Source organism: Garra rufa, chromosome 25 (assembly GCF_049309525.1).
Source record: "Garra rufa chromosome 25, GarRuf1.0, whole genome shotgun sequence".
Lineage (NCBI taxonomy): Eukaryota > Metazoa > Chordata > Actinopteri > Cypriniformes > Cyprinidae > Garra > Garra rufa.
In genome coordinates this window covers 11,764,971-11,784,309 of record NC_133385.1, presented here as the reverse complement: position 1 = coordinate 11,784,309, position 19,339 = coordinate 11,764,971, and the positions used below count along the sequence as shown (strand labels likewise).

The window sequence follows — 19,339 nt, the reverse complement described above, 5'->3', positions numbered from 1 at the left end:
GTTTTTCCCCTGTCCAAAATCCTGACACCTGAACAGGTCATTTGATGTGTTTTTTTTTCTTTCTACTTTTCTTTAGGGCTGAAAAAGATTCTAGAAGTAGCAGGAACTATTCCTGAGATGGAGGGTGGGCCGCCGCTCACGGACAACACTCCTATGAGCTGCTCCGTTCTACTTAATAAGCTTTACGATGACCTAATAAATGATAAAGAGAGAGAAAACTTCAACAAGCTCTGTGAGGAATATGTCCAGTAAGTTATATAAGTTATATAGGCAGGATTGGGAGAGATAAACTCTAAATTGTGAGATTTTTTTCACTATCAATTATTTTTTTCTACAGGCATCACTTTGGCAGCTCAGATATGGAGAGTAAACTACGAGCGATACAGACGGTCTCTGTACTGCTGCAGGGTCCCAGTGATGTTGGAAATCGCACCCTGGAGCTAAGCGGTATCATGGAAGCAGTCATTTCCCTTTGTGCGTCCGAAAACATCACTCACCAGCAGGTGGCAGTAGAGGCGCTCATTCACGCTGCTGGAAAAGCCAAGAGAGCGTCGTTCATCACAGCCAATGGAGTGGCTCTGCTGAAAGACCTCTACAAGAAGAGCGAAAATGACCGAATACGTGTGCGAGCACTGGTGGTGAGTGTTCATAGTTCATACACAAATACATTCATATTATAAGAGAATTTCGTTGGTTTTCCTGAATTCTGTATGTTTCCATTTGTTTTGTAGGGGTTGTGCAAACTTGGCTCTGCTGGAGGCACCGATTTCAGCATGAAGCAGTTTGCAGAAGGTTCAACGCTTAAACTTGCTAAGCAGTGCAGGAAGTGAGTTTTAAGCTTTTGTTAATAGTGTCGTAGTGATCAGTTTTGCAAGGGTAATCACTCATTTTCCCTCAGCAGTGTAAAAAAATAAACACTCCTGTCCTTTAAGAAAATGGTTTTCATACTGATGTTGAGGGACTGAGAATTTTATTTTTAGCAAAATGTTTTTTAGGAGATCTCAAAATCAAAATATTAACCTATTATTAATATGTTTAAAGTTAAAAAATATATATTTTTATTATTGTACTGTTTTTATTATTTTTTAAGTATTTTGTAATATATTATTTTATTTATTAATGTATTATTAGTTAAATATTTACTATTAAATAAATAAAGTGGTTAATTGATTTATGTATTATTTATTAATGTTTATTATTACAATTTAGATCATATCTTTTTATTTTTATTATTTTAATTATTTTCAATATTTGTATTGATATTTTGGTTTATTGATTTAAATATTTGTTTATTATTAAAAACGTTATTTTATTTTATATAATTATTTTATATACTTCTAAAATTGATAAATTGTTTGATTAATTTAGATATTTAATAATTTATATTGTTATTTTTGTTATATTTATATATATTTTTACATATATTATATTATTTATTTATTATATTTACGTTGATATTACATTATTAAATTAAAAAATTATGTAATATCTATTAATCATTATTTTTTATTAATGCTTATTTTTAAATTTTTGTTTATATATTGTTTAAAATATTTGTATTGATATTTTGGTTTATTGATTTTTATATTATTTAATAATATTTATTATTAAAAAATGTGTTAATATATTATTTTTTATATTTATATTTTTATTAATATAACATCATTACAGTATAACAAAATGGTTATTATTTGATCAATTGTTTAATGATTAATTAATAATGTTGATTATTATTATTTTATAGTTATATTTATAATTATTTGATATATAATTTTATATATTATATTTATGTTGATATTACATTACGTTGAAAAAAAACTAAATATAAATTATGTAATATCTGTTAATCTATTATATCTTTATTATTATTATTATTATTTTATAGTTATATTTATGTATTTTTAAAATATATTATATATTACATTGAAAAAAAACTAAATAAGTTTGCAGTCCTGGGCCAGTTTGTACTGTCAGGGTTCGGGTAAATGGAAGAGGCGAGGACTCAATAATGCAGGAGATGGGCCTTTTATTATCAATAAAAAGTAAAACAAACAAAACAACCAAAACTACCCCGAGGGGGAAAAACAGTACAAGGCTTGGCTTGGCAGGAACAAGGTAGAACAGGACACATCCAGGGAAATACATTGACAAACTGGCCCAGGACTGCAAACACAAGGACAATAAGTAGGGAGCAAATGAGGCAGGTAACGAGGGAAACACAGGTGGGGCAAATTAACCAATAATCAGGAAACAAGATGGGTGGGGTCAAGACAATAGACATGAGAGCACATGGCACAAGAAACCAATCAAGACAAAACCATGTGCTCACACAAAACAAAAACACAAGCCATGTGCTTGAACAAAACACGAACACACAGCTAATGAGAAAACTCAAAAGCTGCGTGTTCACACAAAACATGACAAGAAAGCACGCAGCTGAAAACAAGCCGCGTGCAACACCACAAGACAAGAAAATACAAAAGACAAATCCACATGACAGGAGAGCGTACGGCCCGAGCAAACTCAAGACCGCACGCTCCTGCAACACGACAGAACATGGAGTGTGAGTGTCCGAACCCCGACACGATACCGAAACTCAACAAGACATGAGTACCGGGATCCGAACACCACACTCCAACAAGAAACAAGGCACGCAGACAACATGAAAACAAGACATGGCGGGAGTGTCAGGGCTCGGTCACAAAACCACAAGAAAACTAGACCGAAGTGACAGAACCCTGACAGTAATATTATTTTATATATAGTATTTATGTTGATATTACATTGAAAAAAAATTATGCAATATCTATTTATGTTATAAATATTTATTATTATTATGTTATAGTTATATTTATATATTTAGATATTTTTTTAAAAATGTAATATTATTTTATTTATTATATTTATGTTGACATTACATTATTACATTGAAAAAAAAACTTTAATCTTATAATATCAATAAAAAATGTCTTGTAGGCATGAAACATTACACATCATTTACACATCAAAATATCTTATTGCCTTTATATTTTTAAGAAGAAGGATCATCATAGTTGAGGAGTTTTTATCAATCAAAAACTAAGAATCTTTTTATATTTAGCTGTTATTCATATGCAGCACAGTAGCATTTAAACCTCTGCAGATGTCTTCATTTTTCCCTTTTAATTTTCCAGCTGCAGCAAAAGCGATGTTTGTGTGAGTGTGCATATGTAAAGCCAACCCTTTTAGACAAGCAGAACGATCTATAATTGCAAAGATGTGTGTGGAGGTGACCTCCAGCTGTCTTTCCTTCCCAGGTGGCTCTGCAACGAATCTCTTCCCCCAACATCCCGGCGATGGGCCATCGAGGGTCTGGCCTACCTCACGCTGGACGCCGATGTGAAAGAAGACCTGGTGGAGGATAAGAAAGCCCTTCAGGCCATGTTTGAGCTGGCTAAGGTATCGCCTCCTCACTGTTTTAGAGACACACATTGGCCATTATGCTAATCACTGACACCTATGCAACTCAGTGTTCTGTTTTATTTGCAGTCTGAAGACAAAACGGTGTTATATGCAGTTGGATCGACGCTGGTTAACTGCACCAACAGCTATGATGTGGAGAAGCCAGACCCACAGATGGTGGAACTGGCTAAATATGCTAAACAACACGTACCCGAGGAGCATCCAAAGGTAATTATCAGAAATATGATGAGCGTAACTGTTACGCCGTTCAAAAGTTTGAGATTTTTAAATGTTTTTAAAGTCTTTTCTGCTCATCAAGGCTGTTTATTTAATTTAAAAATACAGAAAAAAAACAGTAATATTGTGAAATATTATTGCAATTTAAAATAGTGGTTTTCTATTTTATTATACTGTACAATATAATTTATTCAGGTGATCAAAAGCTACATTTTCAGTATCATTACTACAGTTTTCATTGTCACATGATCCTTCAGAAATCATTCTAATATGCTGATTTATTAATATTATCAATGTTGGAAACAGTTGTGCTGCTTAATATTTGTTTTGAAACCTGTGATACTTTTTTCAGGATTATTTGATGTTAAAAAGAACAGCATTTATATAAAATAGAAATCTTTTTGTAACAGTATACACTGCCATTCAAAGTTTGGGGTCAGTAAATTCTTTCTTTCTTTCTTTCTTTGAAAGAAATTAATACTTTTATTCAGCAAGAATGTGTTAAATTGATGATAAGCGATGGTAAAGACTTAGATTGTTAGAAAAGCTTTCTGTTTTGAATAAATGCTGTTCTTTTAAACTTTTTATTCATCAAAGAATCCTGAAAAACAAATCACGGATTCCAAAAAAGTATTAAGCAGCACATCTGTTTCCAACATTGAAAATAAATCAGCATATTAGAACGATTTCTGAAGGATCTTGTGACGCTGAAGACTGGCGTAATAATGTTGAAAATTCAGCTTTGCATCACAGAAATAAATTATATTTTAAAGTATATTAAAACAGAAAACTGCTATTTTAAATTGCAATAATATTTCATAATATTACTGTTTTTTCTGCATTTTTGATCAAATGAATGGAACTTTAATGAGCATAAGAAACTTTAAAAAAAAAACATCCAAAATCATACTGATCCTAAACTTTTGAACGGCAGTGTATGTCATTTAAAACCCAATTTTTGTTTCTCAGAAAAACACAAAAGAAGACATGTAGATAATAGTGTTCATGCTGCTCTTTTCCATTTAATAAAACACTATAGTGAACAGGGGCCATCAAGGTCCAAAAAAACACTATAAATTTAGTCCATATGACCTGTCTGAAATGTCCAAAGTCTTCAGATGCCAAACTTTAGTTTTATGTGCAAACAGACCAAAAATTAAATGATTAATAGCTTTTTTATCCCTTTGATACAGAAAAAAGAAGTTCACAGGGGCTTAAAACAACATGTTTTTATATCACAGTGACTACAGTAATGTCTCATCACGTTTTCTTATAGGATGCCCAGTCATTTGTAGAGAAGAGGGTGGTGAAGCTCTTGGAGGCCGGGGTGGTGTCAGCATTAGTTTGTATGGTGAAACAAGAGAGTCCCGCGCTCACAGAGGCCTGCAGAGAGTGTATCGCCAGGTCTGCTTTCAGTTTGATCTCTCTAGAAATATTCTGTTCACTATGAAGTACAATTAATTTGAAAAATTCTGGCCAGAGATAAAGGCTGCCACTGTAAAAGCAATTTATTTGCACTCCAGTTTTGGCCCTTTCCCACTGCTGGCACAACTGCTGTCCCAAATTCAGATTAAGCCTTGGATGAATTTGTTCCATCAGGGGAGATTGTTTGAAAATGGATTATTCTCTGTCCAAGGAAATGACCCCTTTATCAGATTAAATAAGCACCTCTTTTCTTCTTCCTGACAGGGTGATTTTGGCTCTGGTAGAGAGACAGGAGGACAGAGGGTTAGTTGTTGCACAAGGTGGAGGAAAAGTAAGTATATTCTTTCATCTCGCCTGTTGAGTTTCAGAACAAGAACATTTCACACTGTTATTTTAATGTACACTAAAGTTTAAATGTTTGTGGTCTGTAAGATAATTTCAGGTTTTTGAAAGAAGTCTCTTGTGCTCATCGAGGCTGCATTTATTTGATCAAAATACAGTAAAAACAGTAATATTGTGATACCTTGAAAAGTTTTCTATTTTAATATAAACAAATGCAATTAATTCCTGTGATGGCAAAGCTGAATTTTCAGTCTTCGGTGTCACATAATCAGAAATCATTTTGAGCAAAAAAAGGACAAATCTTCTGTAACATCTTTCATCTACACTTGACCCTCTAACACTAGCATTTTCTGTTCCATTTGTGTTCTATTTCTATTCTATCTACTTGTTTTATTTTTATTTACTATAAAAACCAATAACTTGACACACTAACCCTAGCACGCTCTATTCTATTTCTATTCTATTTACTTTTTGTTTTTACTTCTTTGCTGTTACTGTCTACTTATTTTCTTGTATTTATTAACAAACAAAACAAAAAATAAAAACTGTGATCAACACTGTGACCTTACACTTACATATTGTTGCTCTTTTGTTGGTTTGATTGCTTCTATTGTCATCGTCTGTAATGTCATCTGTAATGTCTCAAAACTGTCAGTTTTGATCAATTTATGGCATCCTTACTGACATCCTTTCTTTCAAAAAACCTGAAATCTTAATGACACCTAACTTTTCAACAATAGCATGTAACCGTTGTTTTGTTTGCTTGATTCAGGCCTTGCTACCGCTGGTTTCTGAAAGCACAGATCGGGGTAAGATCAAAGCGGCGCAAGCTTTGGCCAAGATCACCATCACATCCAACCCTGAGATTGCATTTCCAGGCGAGAGGGTATGTCAACACCTTATTTCACCCTTTTCACTGATTGCAATCAGGAATTAAATGTCTAATGTCCTGACTTTTGTGTTTGTGTAGGTCTACGAGGTGGTAAGACCCCTAGTCAGTCTTTTGGCACTCGACTGCACGATGCTACAGAACTTCGAGGCTCTTATGGCCCTCACCAACCTGGCTGGCATCAGTGAGAGACTCAGGTTAGCTATCATTAATCACTTATTTAAAGATATACAGTCAAGCCCGAAATTATTCATACTCCTGGCAAATTCTGGCTTAAAGTTAAGTATTTAACCAGCAAGTTTTTTTTTTGACCAGAAATGACACAGGCTTCTCCCAAAAGATAGTAAGACGATGTACAAGAGGCATCACTGTGGAAAAAATATTACTCATCTTTTATTTACATTTGAACAAAAAGTGGCATGTCCAAAATTATTCATACCCTTCTCAATAATCAATAGAAAAGCCTTTATTGGCTATTACAGCAATCAAATGCTTTCTATAATTGCTGACCAGCTTTTTGCATGTCTTCACTGGTATTTTTGCCCATTCATCTTTAGCGATGAGCTCCAACTCTTTCATGTTGGAGGGTCTCCTTGCCATCACCCTGATCTTTAGCTCCCTCCACAGATTCTTAATTGGATTTAAGTCAGGACTCTGGCTGGGCTACTGCAAAACTTTAATATTTTTGTCTGCTAACCATTTCTTCACCACTTTTGCTGTGTGTTTTGGGTCGTTGTCGTGCTGAAATGTCCACTGGTGCCCAAGGCCAAGTTTCTCTGCAGACTGCCTGATGTTGTTGTTGAGAATTTTGATGTATTGCTCCTTTTTCATGGTGCCGTTTACTGTGATTAGGTTCCCTGGTCCACCAGCTGAAAAACACCCCCAAAACATTAGGTTCCCACCACCATGTTTAACAGTGGGGATGGTGTTCTTAGGGTTGAAGGCTTTCCTTTTTTTACGCCAAATGAAGGCTACATCATTGTGGCCAAACAATTCAATTTTTGTTTCATCTGACCATAAAACAGAAGACCAGAAGTCTTCTTCTTTGTACAGATGAGCATTTGCAAGGCCAAGCTGGCTTTTGTGTGCCTTATCTGGAGAAGTGGTGTCCTCCTTGGTCTGCGTCTGTGGAACCCAGCAGTGTGCAGTGTCTGTTGGACTGTCTGCCTTGAGATGTTGCCACCAGCAGAGCCCAGATTCATCAGGATGGCCTTGGTGGTGATCTTTGGATTCTTTTTTACCTCTCACTATCCTCCTGGCCAGCACAGGTGTCACTTTTGGCTTCCGACCACGTCCTCTGAGATTTTTCACAGTGCGGAACGTCTTTTTTAATAATACTTTGCACTGTAGCCACTGGAACTTCAAAACATTTAGATATGGTCTTATAGCCCTTTCCTGACTTGTGAGCAGCCACAAAGCGCAGCGGCAGGTCCTCAGTGAGCTCCTTTGTCTTAGCCATGACTGTCCACAAACCAACAGCAGAGAGCTTCTGTTTTTCACCTGTTGAGTTGATTAAAACAGCTTTTCCCAATGAATCAGGGTAATAAGGATGCTTTAGAACAGTTTGGACTATTTGGAATGGTATAGAACTTTCCCATAGACTGTGACAGTTTGCAAAGGGTATGAATAATTTTGGACATGCCAGTTTTTCTTCAAATGTAAATAAAAGCTGAGAAATATTTTTTTTCCACAATGATGCCTCTTGTACATCGTCTTATTATCTTTTGGGAGAAGCCTGTGTCATTTCCGGTCCAAAAAAAAACTTGCTGGTTGAATAAAAGTAACTTTACGTCAGAATTTGCCAGGGGTATAAATAATTTCGGGCTTGACTGTAGTTGAAAATGATATGTCACTGAACAACCTAATTATCAATACCACATTTCAATCCCAAAGGCAAAAGATCATTAAGGAGAAAGCCGTGCCGAAAATAGAGGGCTATATGTTTGAGGAGCATGACATGGTCCGTGCTGCTTCCACGGAGTGCATGTGCAATCTGGCCTTAAGCACCGAGGTAGGTCACATGACACTGTGCCATTTTAGACCTTAGATTTTAATCTAAATCCTCTCTGAAAAAGATTGACGTTGTGGTTTTCTTTGATGCATCAGGTGCAGAAGAGTTACTTGGCTACAGAGAGTGACCGTCTTAAGCTGCTGGTGCTCTACAGCGGTGAAGACGATGAGCGATTGAGGAAGGCCGCGTCAGGCACGCTGGCCGTGCTGACCGGAGAGATGCCTGAGCTTTGTACACGTATTCCTGACACAGTGAGTAGCGATCTAAGTCTTACTTGATTAAGAAATCCTCACAGTCTTGATCTCAATCCACTTACTTTTCTATAGACGAGCCACTGGCTGGAGATCTTCCAGGCTTTGCTGCTCAGCGAAAGTCAGGAACTGCGGCATCGTGGCGTAGTCATCATAATGAACCTCATGCAGGCCGACAAAAGTCTATCTGAGAAACTGATGGAGAGTGAGGCGCTGGAGATCCTCTCTGTCCTGGCTAAAGGAGACGATCCCAAACAGGCCTCCGTTCAGAAAGCTGCACAGCGCTGTTTGGATCTGGCTATTGAGTACGGCCTCATTCGGAGCAACGAGGACGGCGTTAATGGTAATACCATGTGATGCAGTGGTACTTTTTTTTAAGCTTTATATCCGCTGTGGATGTAAACGTAGCACACATTTCATACTGTCTACAGAGACCAAATATTATTTTTCTTCACTTTAATTCTGTTATGTGCACTCAAATTTTTATACAAACACATTCCAAGATATTATATGATTATTCATTCCCCTTATATGTGTGATGAGCACACATTGATCTTATGTTATTTATGCCTTGGCACATTTGTTTGATATCACCTCACTATATATATTCAGTTCTTAATTGTTGAATGTGAAATGATGTATTCTGGTTTTATATAAACACTAGTTTTGTTTCAGATTTGGTGGTCTTGTTTTTATTCTTATGTTTTTTTGGTTGGGTTTAATCAAAAGGCTGGTGTTTTAGTGTCACGTTAAAAAAAAGATTTCAAGATTAAAGTCGTAATATTCCAAGAATAATGTCGTAGCACAACGAGAATCGAAAATAAAGTCAAAATGACTAAAATAATTATAAGAATTAATGTAATATATAAACTATTTAGAGAATTAAGAACAGTCAAAATTACGAGAAGTCGAAACATTTTGAGAATAAAGTCAAAATAATGAGTATAAATTTGAATGGTAGTGCATATTTAAAATTAAAATGGATAAAACAAAACAGAAACATTAATTCTCAAAATATTTCGAGAATTAAGTAGAATTTATAAGAAAAAAATTTAATATTTCTAGAATGAAGTTGAAATTACAGGAATAAAGTCTAAATATTTGAGAATGAAGTAGAATGGCATTTGAACGGTAGTATATATTAAAAATAAAAATGGATAAAACAAAACAAACATTAATTCTCAAAATATTTTGAGAATTAAATCGAAATTAGGAGAATAAAGTCAAAATATTTTGAGAATAAAGTCGAACGCTAGTGCATATTAAAAATGGAAATGGATCAAACAAAACAGAATAGAAACATTAATTCTCGATATATTTTGAGAATTAAATAAAAATTATGAGAATAAAGTCAAAATATTTCAAGAATAAAGTCAAAATTGCAAGAATAAAGTAAATCAAAATTATGAGAATAAAGTTGAACGTTATTTAAAAAATTTAAATGGATAAAACAACATTAATTCTCAAGATATTTTGAGACTTAAGTAGAAATTAGGAGAATACAGTCTAAATTCAAGAATAAAGCTACAATTACACAAATTAAGTCGAACGGTAGTGTATATTAAAAACCCATAAAACAAAACAGAAACATTAATTCTCAAAATATTTTGAGAATTAAGTAGAAATTAGGAGAATAAAGTCGAAATATTTTGAGAATAAATCAAAATTACGAGAAAGAAGTCATAGCAATACAAGAATAAAGTCCAAATATTTCGAGAATAAAGTCAAAATGACTATAATAAATAATTTAATAAGAATTAATGTCATATATAAACATTAATTCAAGAATTAAGTAAAAACTAAATTCTGAGAAAAAAAGCCGAACGCTAGTGCATATTAAAAATGAAAAAGGGTAAAACAAAACAACAGAAACATTAATTATCAATATATTTTGAGAATTAAGTATAAATTATGAGAATAAAGTCAAAATATTTTGAGAATAAATTCGAGAAATGACTAAAATAAATAATTTAATAGGAATTAATGTCATATATAAACATTATTTCGAGAATTAAGTAAAAACTAAATTCCGAGAATAAAGTCGAAAATATTTTGAGAACAAAGTCGAACGGTAGTGCATATTAAAAATGAAAAAGGATAAAACAAAACAGAACAGAAACGTTAATTATTGATATATTTTGAGAATTAGGAAGAAACGATGAGAATGAAGTCAAAATATTTTGAGAATAAATTCTAAATTACGAGAATAAAGTCGAAATATTTCGAGAATAAATCAAAATTATGAGAATAAAGTCGTAGCAATACAAGAATAAAGTAAAAACATTGAGAATAAAGTCAAAAGGACTAAAATAAATAATTTAATAAGAATTAATGTCATATATAAACATTATTTCGAGAATTAAGTAAAAACTAAATTCCGAGAACAAAGTCAAAAGGTAGTGCACATTAAAAATGAAAAAGGATAAAACAAAACAGAACAGAAACATTATCGATATATTTTGAGAATTAAGTAGAAATCATGAGAATAAGTCAAAATATTTTGAGAATAAATTCGAAATTACAAGAATAAAGTCGAAATATTTCGAGAATAAATCAAAATTATGAGAATAAAGTCGTAGCAATACAAGAATAACGCAAAAAACATTTCGAGAATAAAGTCAAAAGGACAAAAATAAATAATTAAATAGGAATTAATGTCATATATAAACATTATTTCGAGAATACATTCGAAATATTCCGAAAAATAAAGTCGAACAAAAAATAAACAAAACTACAAATTTCGTTCAAACATATGGCATGAGCCTTCTAACTTTCTGTAGAATCCAACCGCTGTGTCACATGACTCTTAGTGACCAATCAAACGCGAGTAACACATGCGTGAGCTGCAGACTGCAGGATCATTCTCGTACACGTTGGCGTTGTTTGAATGGGAAAACAGTGTAAATAATGTAACAAAAATATGGTTGACTGTAGCGTTTTCACCTACACTAACAAGGACTTTATAAGTGATGTTTCTTCCGGACAGCAAACCAGGTCGCGATTTGACATCGCGCTGCGGTCCGGATGGACTGAGAAGAGAAACGCGGGTCTGTTCCGGTACCACCTGCACGATCTGGAGACGCGGATCCTCCCCGGCTACATCGCTCAGCTAAACATCCTGAGAGGCATCGAGAGACGAAAACCTCAGGAGATTCTGAGCATCAGGCAGAACTTTGACCCGAAGCAGTTCAATTTCAACAAGATCAACCCAAAAGAGCTGCTGTTTGAGTTACAGAAAGAAAGTGAAAGCTCTTGTGACGCTAGATGCCATCCGAATACAAAACGGAAGTGCAAAGTCATAATAAACGTAAGTCCGTTGGAATTCGGTCACTGTCTGCTTGTGCCAGAACCGGACAGATGTCAACCACAGATATTAACGCCTTTGGCGGTTCAGATGGGGATAGAAACGGTTCTCCTAAGCGCTGATCCAGGATTCAGAGTTGGTTTTAACAGCCTGGGAGGTTTTGCTTCTGTCAACCATCTCCATCTTCACGGCTATTACCTAAATCACCAACTGAGGATTGAAACCTCCCCAGCTGAACCAATCCTGCCTAAAAAACACTTGTATTGTCTTCTGGACTTCCCCGTAGGTTTTCTGTTCTACACCCAGAGTTCAACCCTGGATTTGATTGTCAATGCAGTATGTAGTCTTACGGATATTATGGTTGATAGGAATATCGCACACAACCTCTTTATCACTCGAGGTTGTCCTCCACTGAGTGAACGTGACACGTCTTTGTCCCGAAATGGGGTGAGGGTTATCGTATGGCCCCGGCAGTCCAGTTTTGGGGCCAAAGAAGAGTCTGCTTTCAACGTTGCCCTGTGTGAGCTCGCCGGACACCTTCCCTTCAAAAACAAAGAAGACTTTGAGACAGCCACTGAGGACGGAGTACAAGACATCATCCGGAAATATTTGCTGCCACAAGAAGAGTTCAGTGAATTGCAAAAGCATGTCATGAAATGTTTATAGATCACACTGTCTCAAAATGAGGGTTTCAAAAGAGCTAATAAATGTTGATGTATTATATATATATATATATATATATATATATATATATATATATATATATATATATATATATATATATTTATGGGTTATTAACAGTTTGGGGTTTTTTTTTTCTTTTTATTTCTGTTCAAGTTACAAATAAAGTGATGCTTAAATCAACTGTTCATTATTATAATGTGTGTTAAATTATGTTAAATTATATAAATTATTTTATTATTTTATTTCATATTAGGGTTGTCAAATCGATTGTGAAAAATCGTATGCAAAATAAAAGTTTGTGTTTACATAATGTGTGTGTGTGTGTGTACTGTGTATTTTTATATGTAAGAAATATTAATATATGTAAATATATTTATTTATAATAATAATCATATGTAAATATAATTAGATATACATGGAAATATTTTTTAAATATATACATGTATGTGTGTATTTCTATATGCATATTATGTAAATGGACGTATATTTTAGATGCAATTAATCAATTTGACAGCGCTATTTTACATATATATGTGGTATAAAAATTATATATTTAAATTATATATATATATATATATATATATATATATATATATATATATATATATATATATATATAATATGAAATTATTTTATTTCATAATTAGGGCTGTAAAATCAATGAATCGGATCCAAAATAAAAGTTTGTTCACACATACATGTATGTATTTAGGATATTCGTATAGGTCATATATTTATTTATATGTAATATAAATGTAATGATTTATGTTATATAAACGTATATTCTGTAAAAACAGACATTTTGGATGTGATTAATCAAGATTAATCGATTTGACAGACCTATTTCATTTTATATATATATATATATATATACATACACACATTATTTCTTGAAAATATACATGTGTGTAGTTATATATAAATACACACATTATGTAAACAAACTTTTATTGTGAAAGCGATTAATCATAATTCGATTTGACAGCCCTATTTCATATGCATTATATATGTGGTGTTAAATGTTTTATATATGTGTATGTTATGAGGTGTAAAAATTAAATATATAAATATATATATATTTCTATACTGTTAACAAAAAAATCCAGAAAAATGTTTTAAACAGTTTTAGCAGACTTCTTGTTTTTTTGGTCAATAAACATTTTTTTTTTTTGCTTTACAGCTCATTTTTGCATAATATTTCTCAGTCAAATCAAATAATGAGTCAAAAAGAATGTTAAATCATGCTGAAAAAGTAGTCAGATCAAGTGTAGCATTTTGGTAACAGTATTCTAAAGCTGTAACGGATATTTGTATTTTACCATAGTATAGCAGTAGTAAAAGATGTATGCTTCTATGTACTCAGTACTTAAAATCCTTCTATCCACTTTATTTTTAACTAAGCCGTTTTCTATGAATGTGGGAGACTTCCGGGTCATTAGCCTGTAGGGCTAGAAGAATAACAACGTGCAGTAAATGGTAAAACCGTTTGCGCTACATACCAGTGTGTTCATAATTAAGATAATACATTAAAATAATTTGGTAAGACACACCAGTTTGAATATCAAGCAGTAAAACGAACTGTTTTGCACAGGTAAAAATAGGACACAGACCTGGATGAGACCGGAAACCAGACACGTTAAATTTACAAATGGCCGCGTCCGCTCTTTGAAAAAGGTGATGGCAAGAGTATAAGTTTTATGCTTTCATTGACTCAGTATTTGAAATCTTTCTCTATAGCTCCCTCTAGTGGTCTATAAGGGTGAAACGTGGTTAAAATACCACATTGAGAAAAGATCATTTGATTTTGTTTAGTAGGCTACATTATTGTTTCATACAGTTGAAACGCAGTTATTCAATACGTAACTGATTTAATTATAAGATAGCATCTGACTGAATGCATTTGCGGTGTCTCAGGACTAATAAACTATAAACATTATGATTTCTGATAATATCACGGTTCTATTACAGAATGTTCCAGCCCAAACAAACAGCCTGACGTCTGCACTGTGTATAATTGCAGCATTTCACAGACACGCCAGGTAAGTGGACACTATTTAGTCTGATCAGATCTTGATGAACAAAGCAGATTCTGCTACGCGACGCAACTCGAACGCAACGCGCATTCAGGCCTGCGGTTTACGTTTCTTCGGTACAAAAGGAGCCTGAAAGAGAAGCTAGTTTGACGCTAAAAAAAAGATATGAACCCTCCCTTGTGGCTCGTTTTCGTTCTTTAACAGAAATTTCACCTCAAAACGCAGTGTTGGTGTACCGTGGCTGTTCTGTTTACAGCACAATGAGGTAAAAATCCCTCCCACGTGTCGAATTGAAACCCCATGCCTGAGAGGATCCAACAGGTCCTTTAAACTCTCTCTGTAGCCTCCAATACCTATTAATTCCAGGTGATGGTTGCTGTTACTAACACTAAACCGGTCTGAGGAGACCTGTGTCATCTGTTTCACACCACAACAAGAGCCCTGCTGTGCATCTTGTCTACGGACCCTTTTATCTGTCATCTAGCTGGTGCCACAAACACTCTTGAGGGTGTCTAGGCGATAGATTTTCCTTTGAACTGATTCGGAACTGATTCTGATAGTTGTTGTGAGGTTTGACTTGACTAGGGGTCAAACCTTGAGCTGATGATAACCAATGGGGCAGTGATGACTAAACATTCAACGTGCAAATAAGGGTTTGGTGGCCCCTCTAACACTTCAACAGAGGACATAAATATGTAAGATTTACGTTTTTGGTCAGTAGAAACTATATTTACATGTTCCATATGATGATATTCCAGTCTAATCTATGAAAAACTATCAAACTTTAATCAGATAATACCAAAGGTGACCGTCATTTCTAATTATTTTAGTAAAAGTAAAACAACAACAACAACAACAACATATATCAGTGGTTTGTGATATCAATTGTGTAAATATTTTTTTATTTAATTAATTTTTTTTTTTTTTTTTTTTTCATTTTTAAACTCAAAACAATATGTATTATATATAGAGAAAGTTTCACGTTTTCTTTTATTTTATATTATATCATATTACATTATAGTATTGCCAATGACCCTATACTGGACCAGCGCTTTTGGAAATATTATAATATATCATATTATATAACATTATATTGCATTATGAAAAATATATTTTTAAACAATGAATTACTCATTGTAATAATATATATCAATATATCAAATTTATTGAAATAATTCATAAACATTACATATTATATTTAGAGAATGTTTTTATATTATATTATTATAACAAATAAGAACAAATATTAAAGATATTTAAACCATTTAAACTTATAAATATTTACCTAATATTGAATTTAACATACATTATATTTAGAAAAGGATATTTATTATATTTTAAAAGAATTCATTATTAATTGTAATAATATAATTAATTTAATTTGTATTTATTGAAATGTTTTATAAACATTGCATATTATATTTAGAGAAGGTTTTATATTATATTACAAATACAAATATTACAGATACTTACAGTTAAATTATACATTTATATTATATTAAAACCATACCCCAGAAGGTTTTTATATTATATTATTATTATAACAAATAAGAACACAAATATTAAAGATATTTAAATTATTTAAATTAAATTAATATTTAATAAAAAAATATACACTATATTTGTAGAAGGTTATATATCGCATTATAAAACACATTTTTAAATAATTTATTATTAATTATAATAATATATTTTTTTATTATTTAATTATTTATTGGAATATTTATAAAAATTACCTTTTATATTTAGAGAAGATTTTTATATTATATTATTATATATAATATTATAAGACAAATAAGAACACAAATATTAAAGATATAATTAAATTTATATAATTTTAACTTATAAATATACAATTAATATTTAATTAAAATAATAAACATTATACTTATATTTAGAGAAGGATATTATATTATATTATATTATATTATATTATATTATATTATATTATATTATATTATATTATTCTGTTATTGCCAATAACCTTATACAGGACTAGTGGCTTGGGAATTTGCTATATTATCCTATATTATGGAAACCATATATTGAAATAATTCATTAGTTTTAGTATAATTATATATAAATATATAGATATATGTAATTATTTATTTAAATTATTATTTATTTATATTTAGAGGTTTTTATATTATATTATTATAACAAATAAGAACACAAATATTAAAGACATTTACAAGTAAAGATAGTATAATTTATTAAAACTTAAATATTAATTTAATTAACAATATAAATTAATTAAATTAATATTTAATTAAAAATAATTAACATTATATAATATTATATTATATTATTATGCAGAGGAGTCAGAGGAGACTTACACAATACTAAGGATCATTTAACATTCATGCAAATTCTCAATGGAGAGAGCAAAGGGTTTGCTTAAGCAGAACGAGCCCCTCTCCTCATATTGTAGTGACCCACGGGAGTTCACCGTTCACCATGTCAAATTTCACTCTCTGCATTCAACACGAGCAAACACAAGATCATATCTGAATATACATGAACCAAAAAAGAAAACCTTGCTTATGCACTTGCTCCTAGCAACAATCATTCAGCGCATGACCTGCAAGTGAACTGAGACAGAAGAACATTACCAGATCACGACCAATAGCATTTACATCACATACGTGCGTACACTACGTATACTGTACACAAAACCAGTTTAGGTTTAACCCTCCAGCAAACGCTTCAAAATAAACCATCTGGATCTAATGGGGGCTTATATATGTCAGTGTATTTAAAACAGTTCCCTGAAGCAGGGATAGATATTAGTCCACTTTGACCTCTGCTAGGCAACCATCCTTATAAGTCCATATGACATAATGAACAACCATTTGACAACCAACGTAAGACCACAAGTACACATTAAGTGTGTCATTCAACAATGTCAATGGTGTGTTTAAGCAGGATGTGTCCCCTGTCTAAAAATACTCTGAGCCTCAGGAATTACACCTTCGCCCTATTAAAGCTCTAAATCTTCACAATTAATTACAAGGGGAACAGTGAAAATTAATGGTCTCATTCAACCACATATTCTGGCAAATCAATGAGTAACATGTTCAGACTGACCAACATGTCCACCGAGTCGATGACTGGAGAAAGAGAAAGGTTAACAAGGAAAAATGTACCATACACTGTTAAAAATAAAGGTGCTTCACGATTGCAAAGAAGAGCCTTTTTTGTCTAAATGGTTTCATAAAGAACCTTTAACATCTAAAGAACCTTTCTGTTTCACAAAAATTTCTTTGTGGTGAAAGAAGGTTCTTCAGATTATAAAAAGGTAAGAAAGAGATGGTTCTTTAAAGAACCTTTGACAAAATGGTTCTTCTATGGCATTGCTGTGAGAAGAACCTTTGAAAGCACCTTTATTTTTAAGTGTACAAGCACATTGCGAAAATGAGTGCGTTTATGTGCTGATGATGAAAAATGATCCACAAATTAGCAATAATTACCTCCTTTATCGAATAAATCAGCTCCTGCTACAATTACAAAAAGAATCCCACAACTTATTTTTTTTTACATTTATTTGATAAATGTGCTTAAATATCAATATTTAGAGTGTTTTCATCAACCGGCCATATTGGCGGCACTGATTGTGAAAAAAAATGCCACTGAGCCAAATGAAACTTGCATATTTTGCTGATTATTGCTGCTGAAAATGGTGAATTTTTGTCATGTTTTGGGCTGTACTAATCAGTCGGACCGGGAAAAACCTTTAAGAGTGCAAAAAACTGTCTGAGGAACAAAAGGCGTTTGTGGTTGGCCAAACTGAACCAGGATTTTGTGTTTGTTCTTATCATTTCCGGTCATATTAGGCTAATATATTAATTAATGTTGTTCGTACATACAGTATCTTTACCACCTAATAACTTTAGTTTGTCAAAATTTTGCACTCTTTCCTGCTTACTAAGTCCGACTCTATATTTAGCAGCTCCCACACTTTTTTGTATAGTTTAGATAGCATAAATTAGCAGAGCAACATATTTAGTAGTACATTAACCATGCATCCATGCTGTTGTTTACATCCGAGTAACTGACCAAACCGTGACTTAAGTGCAAAACCTCTATATGTGACCCTGGACCACAAAACCAGTCTTAAGTCGCTGGGGTATGTTTGTAGCAATAGCCAAAAATACATTGCATGGGTCAAAATTATTGATTTTTCTTTTATGCCAAAAATCATTAGGAAATTAAGTAAAGATCATGTTCCATGAAGATTTTTTGTAAAATTCCTACTGTAAATGTATCAAAATGTAATTTTTGATTAGTAATATGCATTGTTAAGAACCTAATTTGGACAACTTTAAAGGTGATTTTCTCAGTATTTTGATTTTTTTGCACCCTCAGATTCCAGATTTTCAAATAGATGTATCTCGGTCAAATATTGTCCTATCCTAACAAACCATACATCAATAGAAAGCTTATTTACTGAGCTTTCATATTATATATACGTCTCAGTTTTGTAAAATTTAACCTTATGACTGGTTTTGTGGTCCAGGGTCACATGAAATAGGTAGCTATAGTTTGGCACCAAATGTTATTTTGAATGGCTTGATAAACTGATTTCCCCAAATACTTGTTACTGAAACACATTTATCAAGCACATAGTGTTCACTGATATATGTCTCTATAAATTTTTTTTTAAATAAAATAACGCTTTTAAAACGTCTCGATAGTGTATAGTGTTTACGGAATTCCGGAAGC

At 32.6% G+C, this 19,339-nt stretch overlaps 2 protein-coding genes across 2 annotated transcripts in view; both read left to right on the top strand.

The window, feature by feature from the left end:
• LOC141301332 (protein unc-45 homolog A-like) overlaps positions 1 to 9,270 on the top strand; it is a 10,454-nt gene extending 1,184 nt beyond the window's left edge. The window contains exons 2-13 of the mRNA XM_073831578.1: positions 77 to 248; positions 338 to 638; positions 732 to 826; positions 3,297 to 3,438; positions 3,529 to 3,669; positions 4,955 to 5,082; positions 5,368 to 5,434; positions 6,218 to 6,331; positions 6,416 to 6,531; positions 8,228 to 8,345; positions 8,441 to 8,596; positions 8,672 to 9,270. Coding sequence (XP_073687679.1) covers positions 77 to 248; positions 338 to 638; positions 732 to 826; positions 3,297 to 3,438; positions 3,529 to 3,669; positions 4,955 to 5,082; positions 5,368 to 5,434; positions 6,218 to 6,331; positions 6,416 to 6,531; positions 8,228 to 8,345; positions 8,441 to 8,596; positions 8,672 to 8,953 — 1,832 coding nt within the window. The 3' untranslated portion in view covers positions 8,954 to 9,270. The remainder of the gene's footprint in view (positions 1 to 76; positions 249 to 337; positions 639 to 731; positions 827 to 3,296; positions 3,439 to 3,528; positions 3,670 to 4,954; positions 5,083 to 5,367; positions 5,435 to 6,217; positions 6,332 to 6,415; positions 6,532 to 8,227; positions 8,346 to 8,440; positions 8,597 to 8,671) is intronic.
• Positions 9,271 to 11,343: 2,073 nt separating this feature from the next.
• On the top strand, positions 11,344 to 12,624 carry gdpgp1 (GDP-D-glucose phosphorylase 1). Its single transcript, XM_073832248.1, has one exon. It carries the CDS (start codon positions 11,517 to 11,519, stop codon positions 12,564 to 12,566), a length of 1,050 nt encoding a protein of 349 aa, XP_073688349.1. The 5' UTR covers positions 11,344 to 11,516; the 3' UTR covers positions 12,567 to 12,624.
• Positions 12,625 to 19,339: the final 6,715 nt, after the last annotated feature.

What these genes read in the sequence shown, in the direction of transcription:
- gdpgp1 (XM_073832248.1), top strand. Translation starts at nt 11,517, where the DNA reads ATGGTTGACTGTAGCGTTTTCACCTACACTAACAAGGACTTTATAAGT.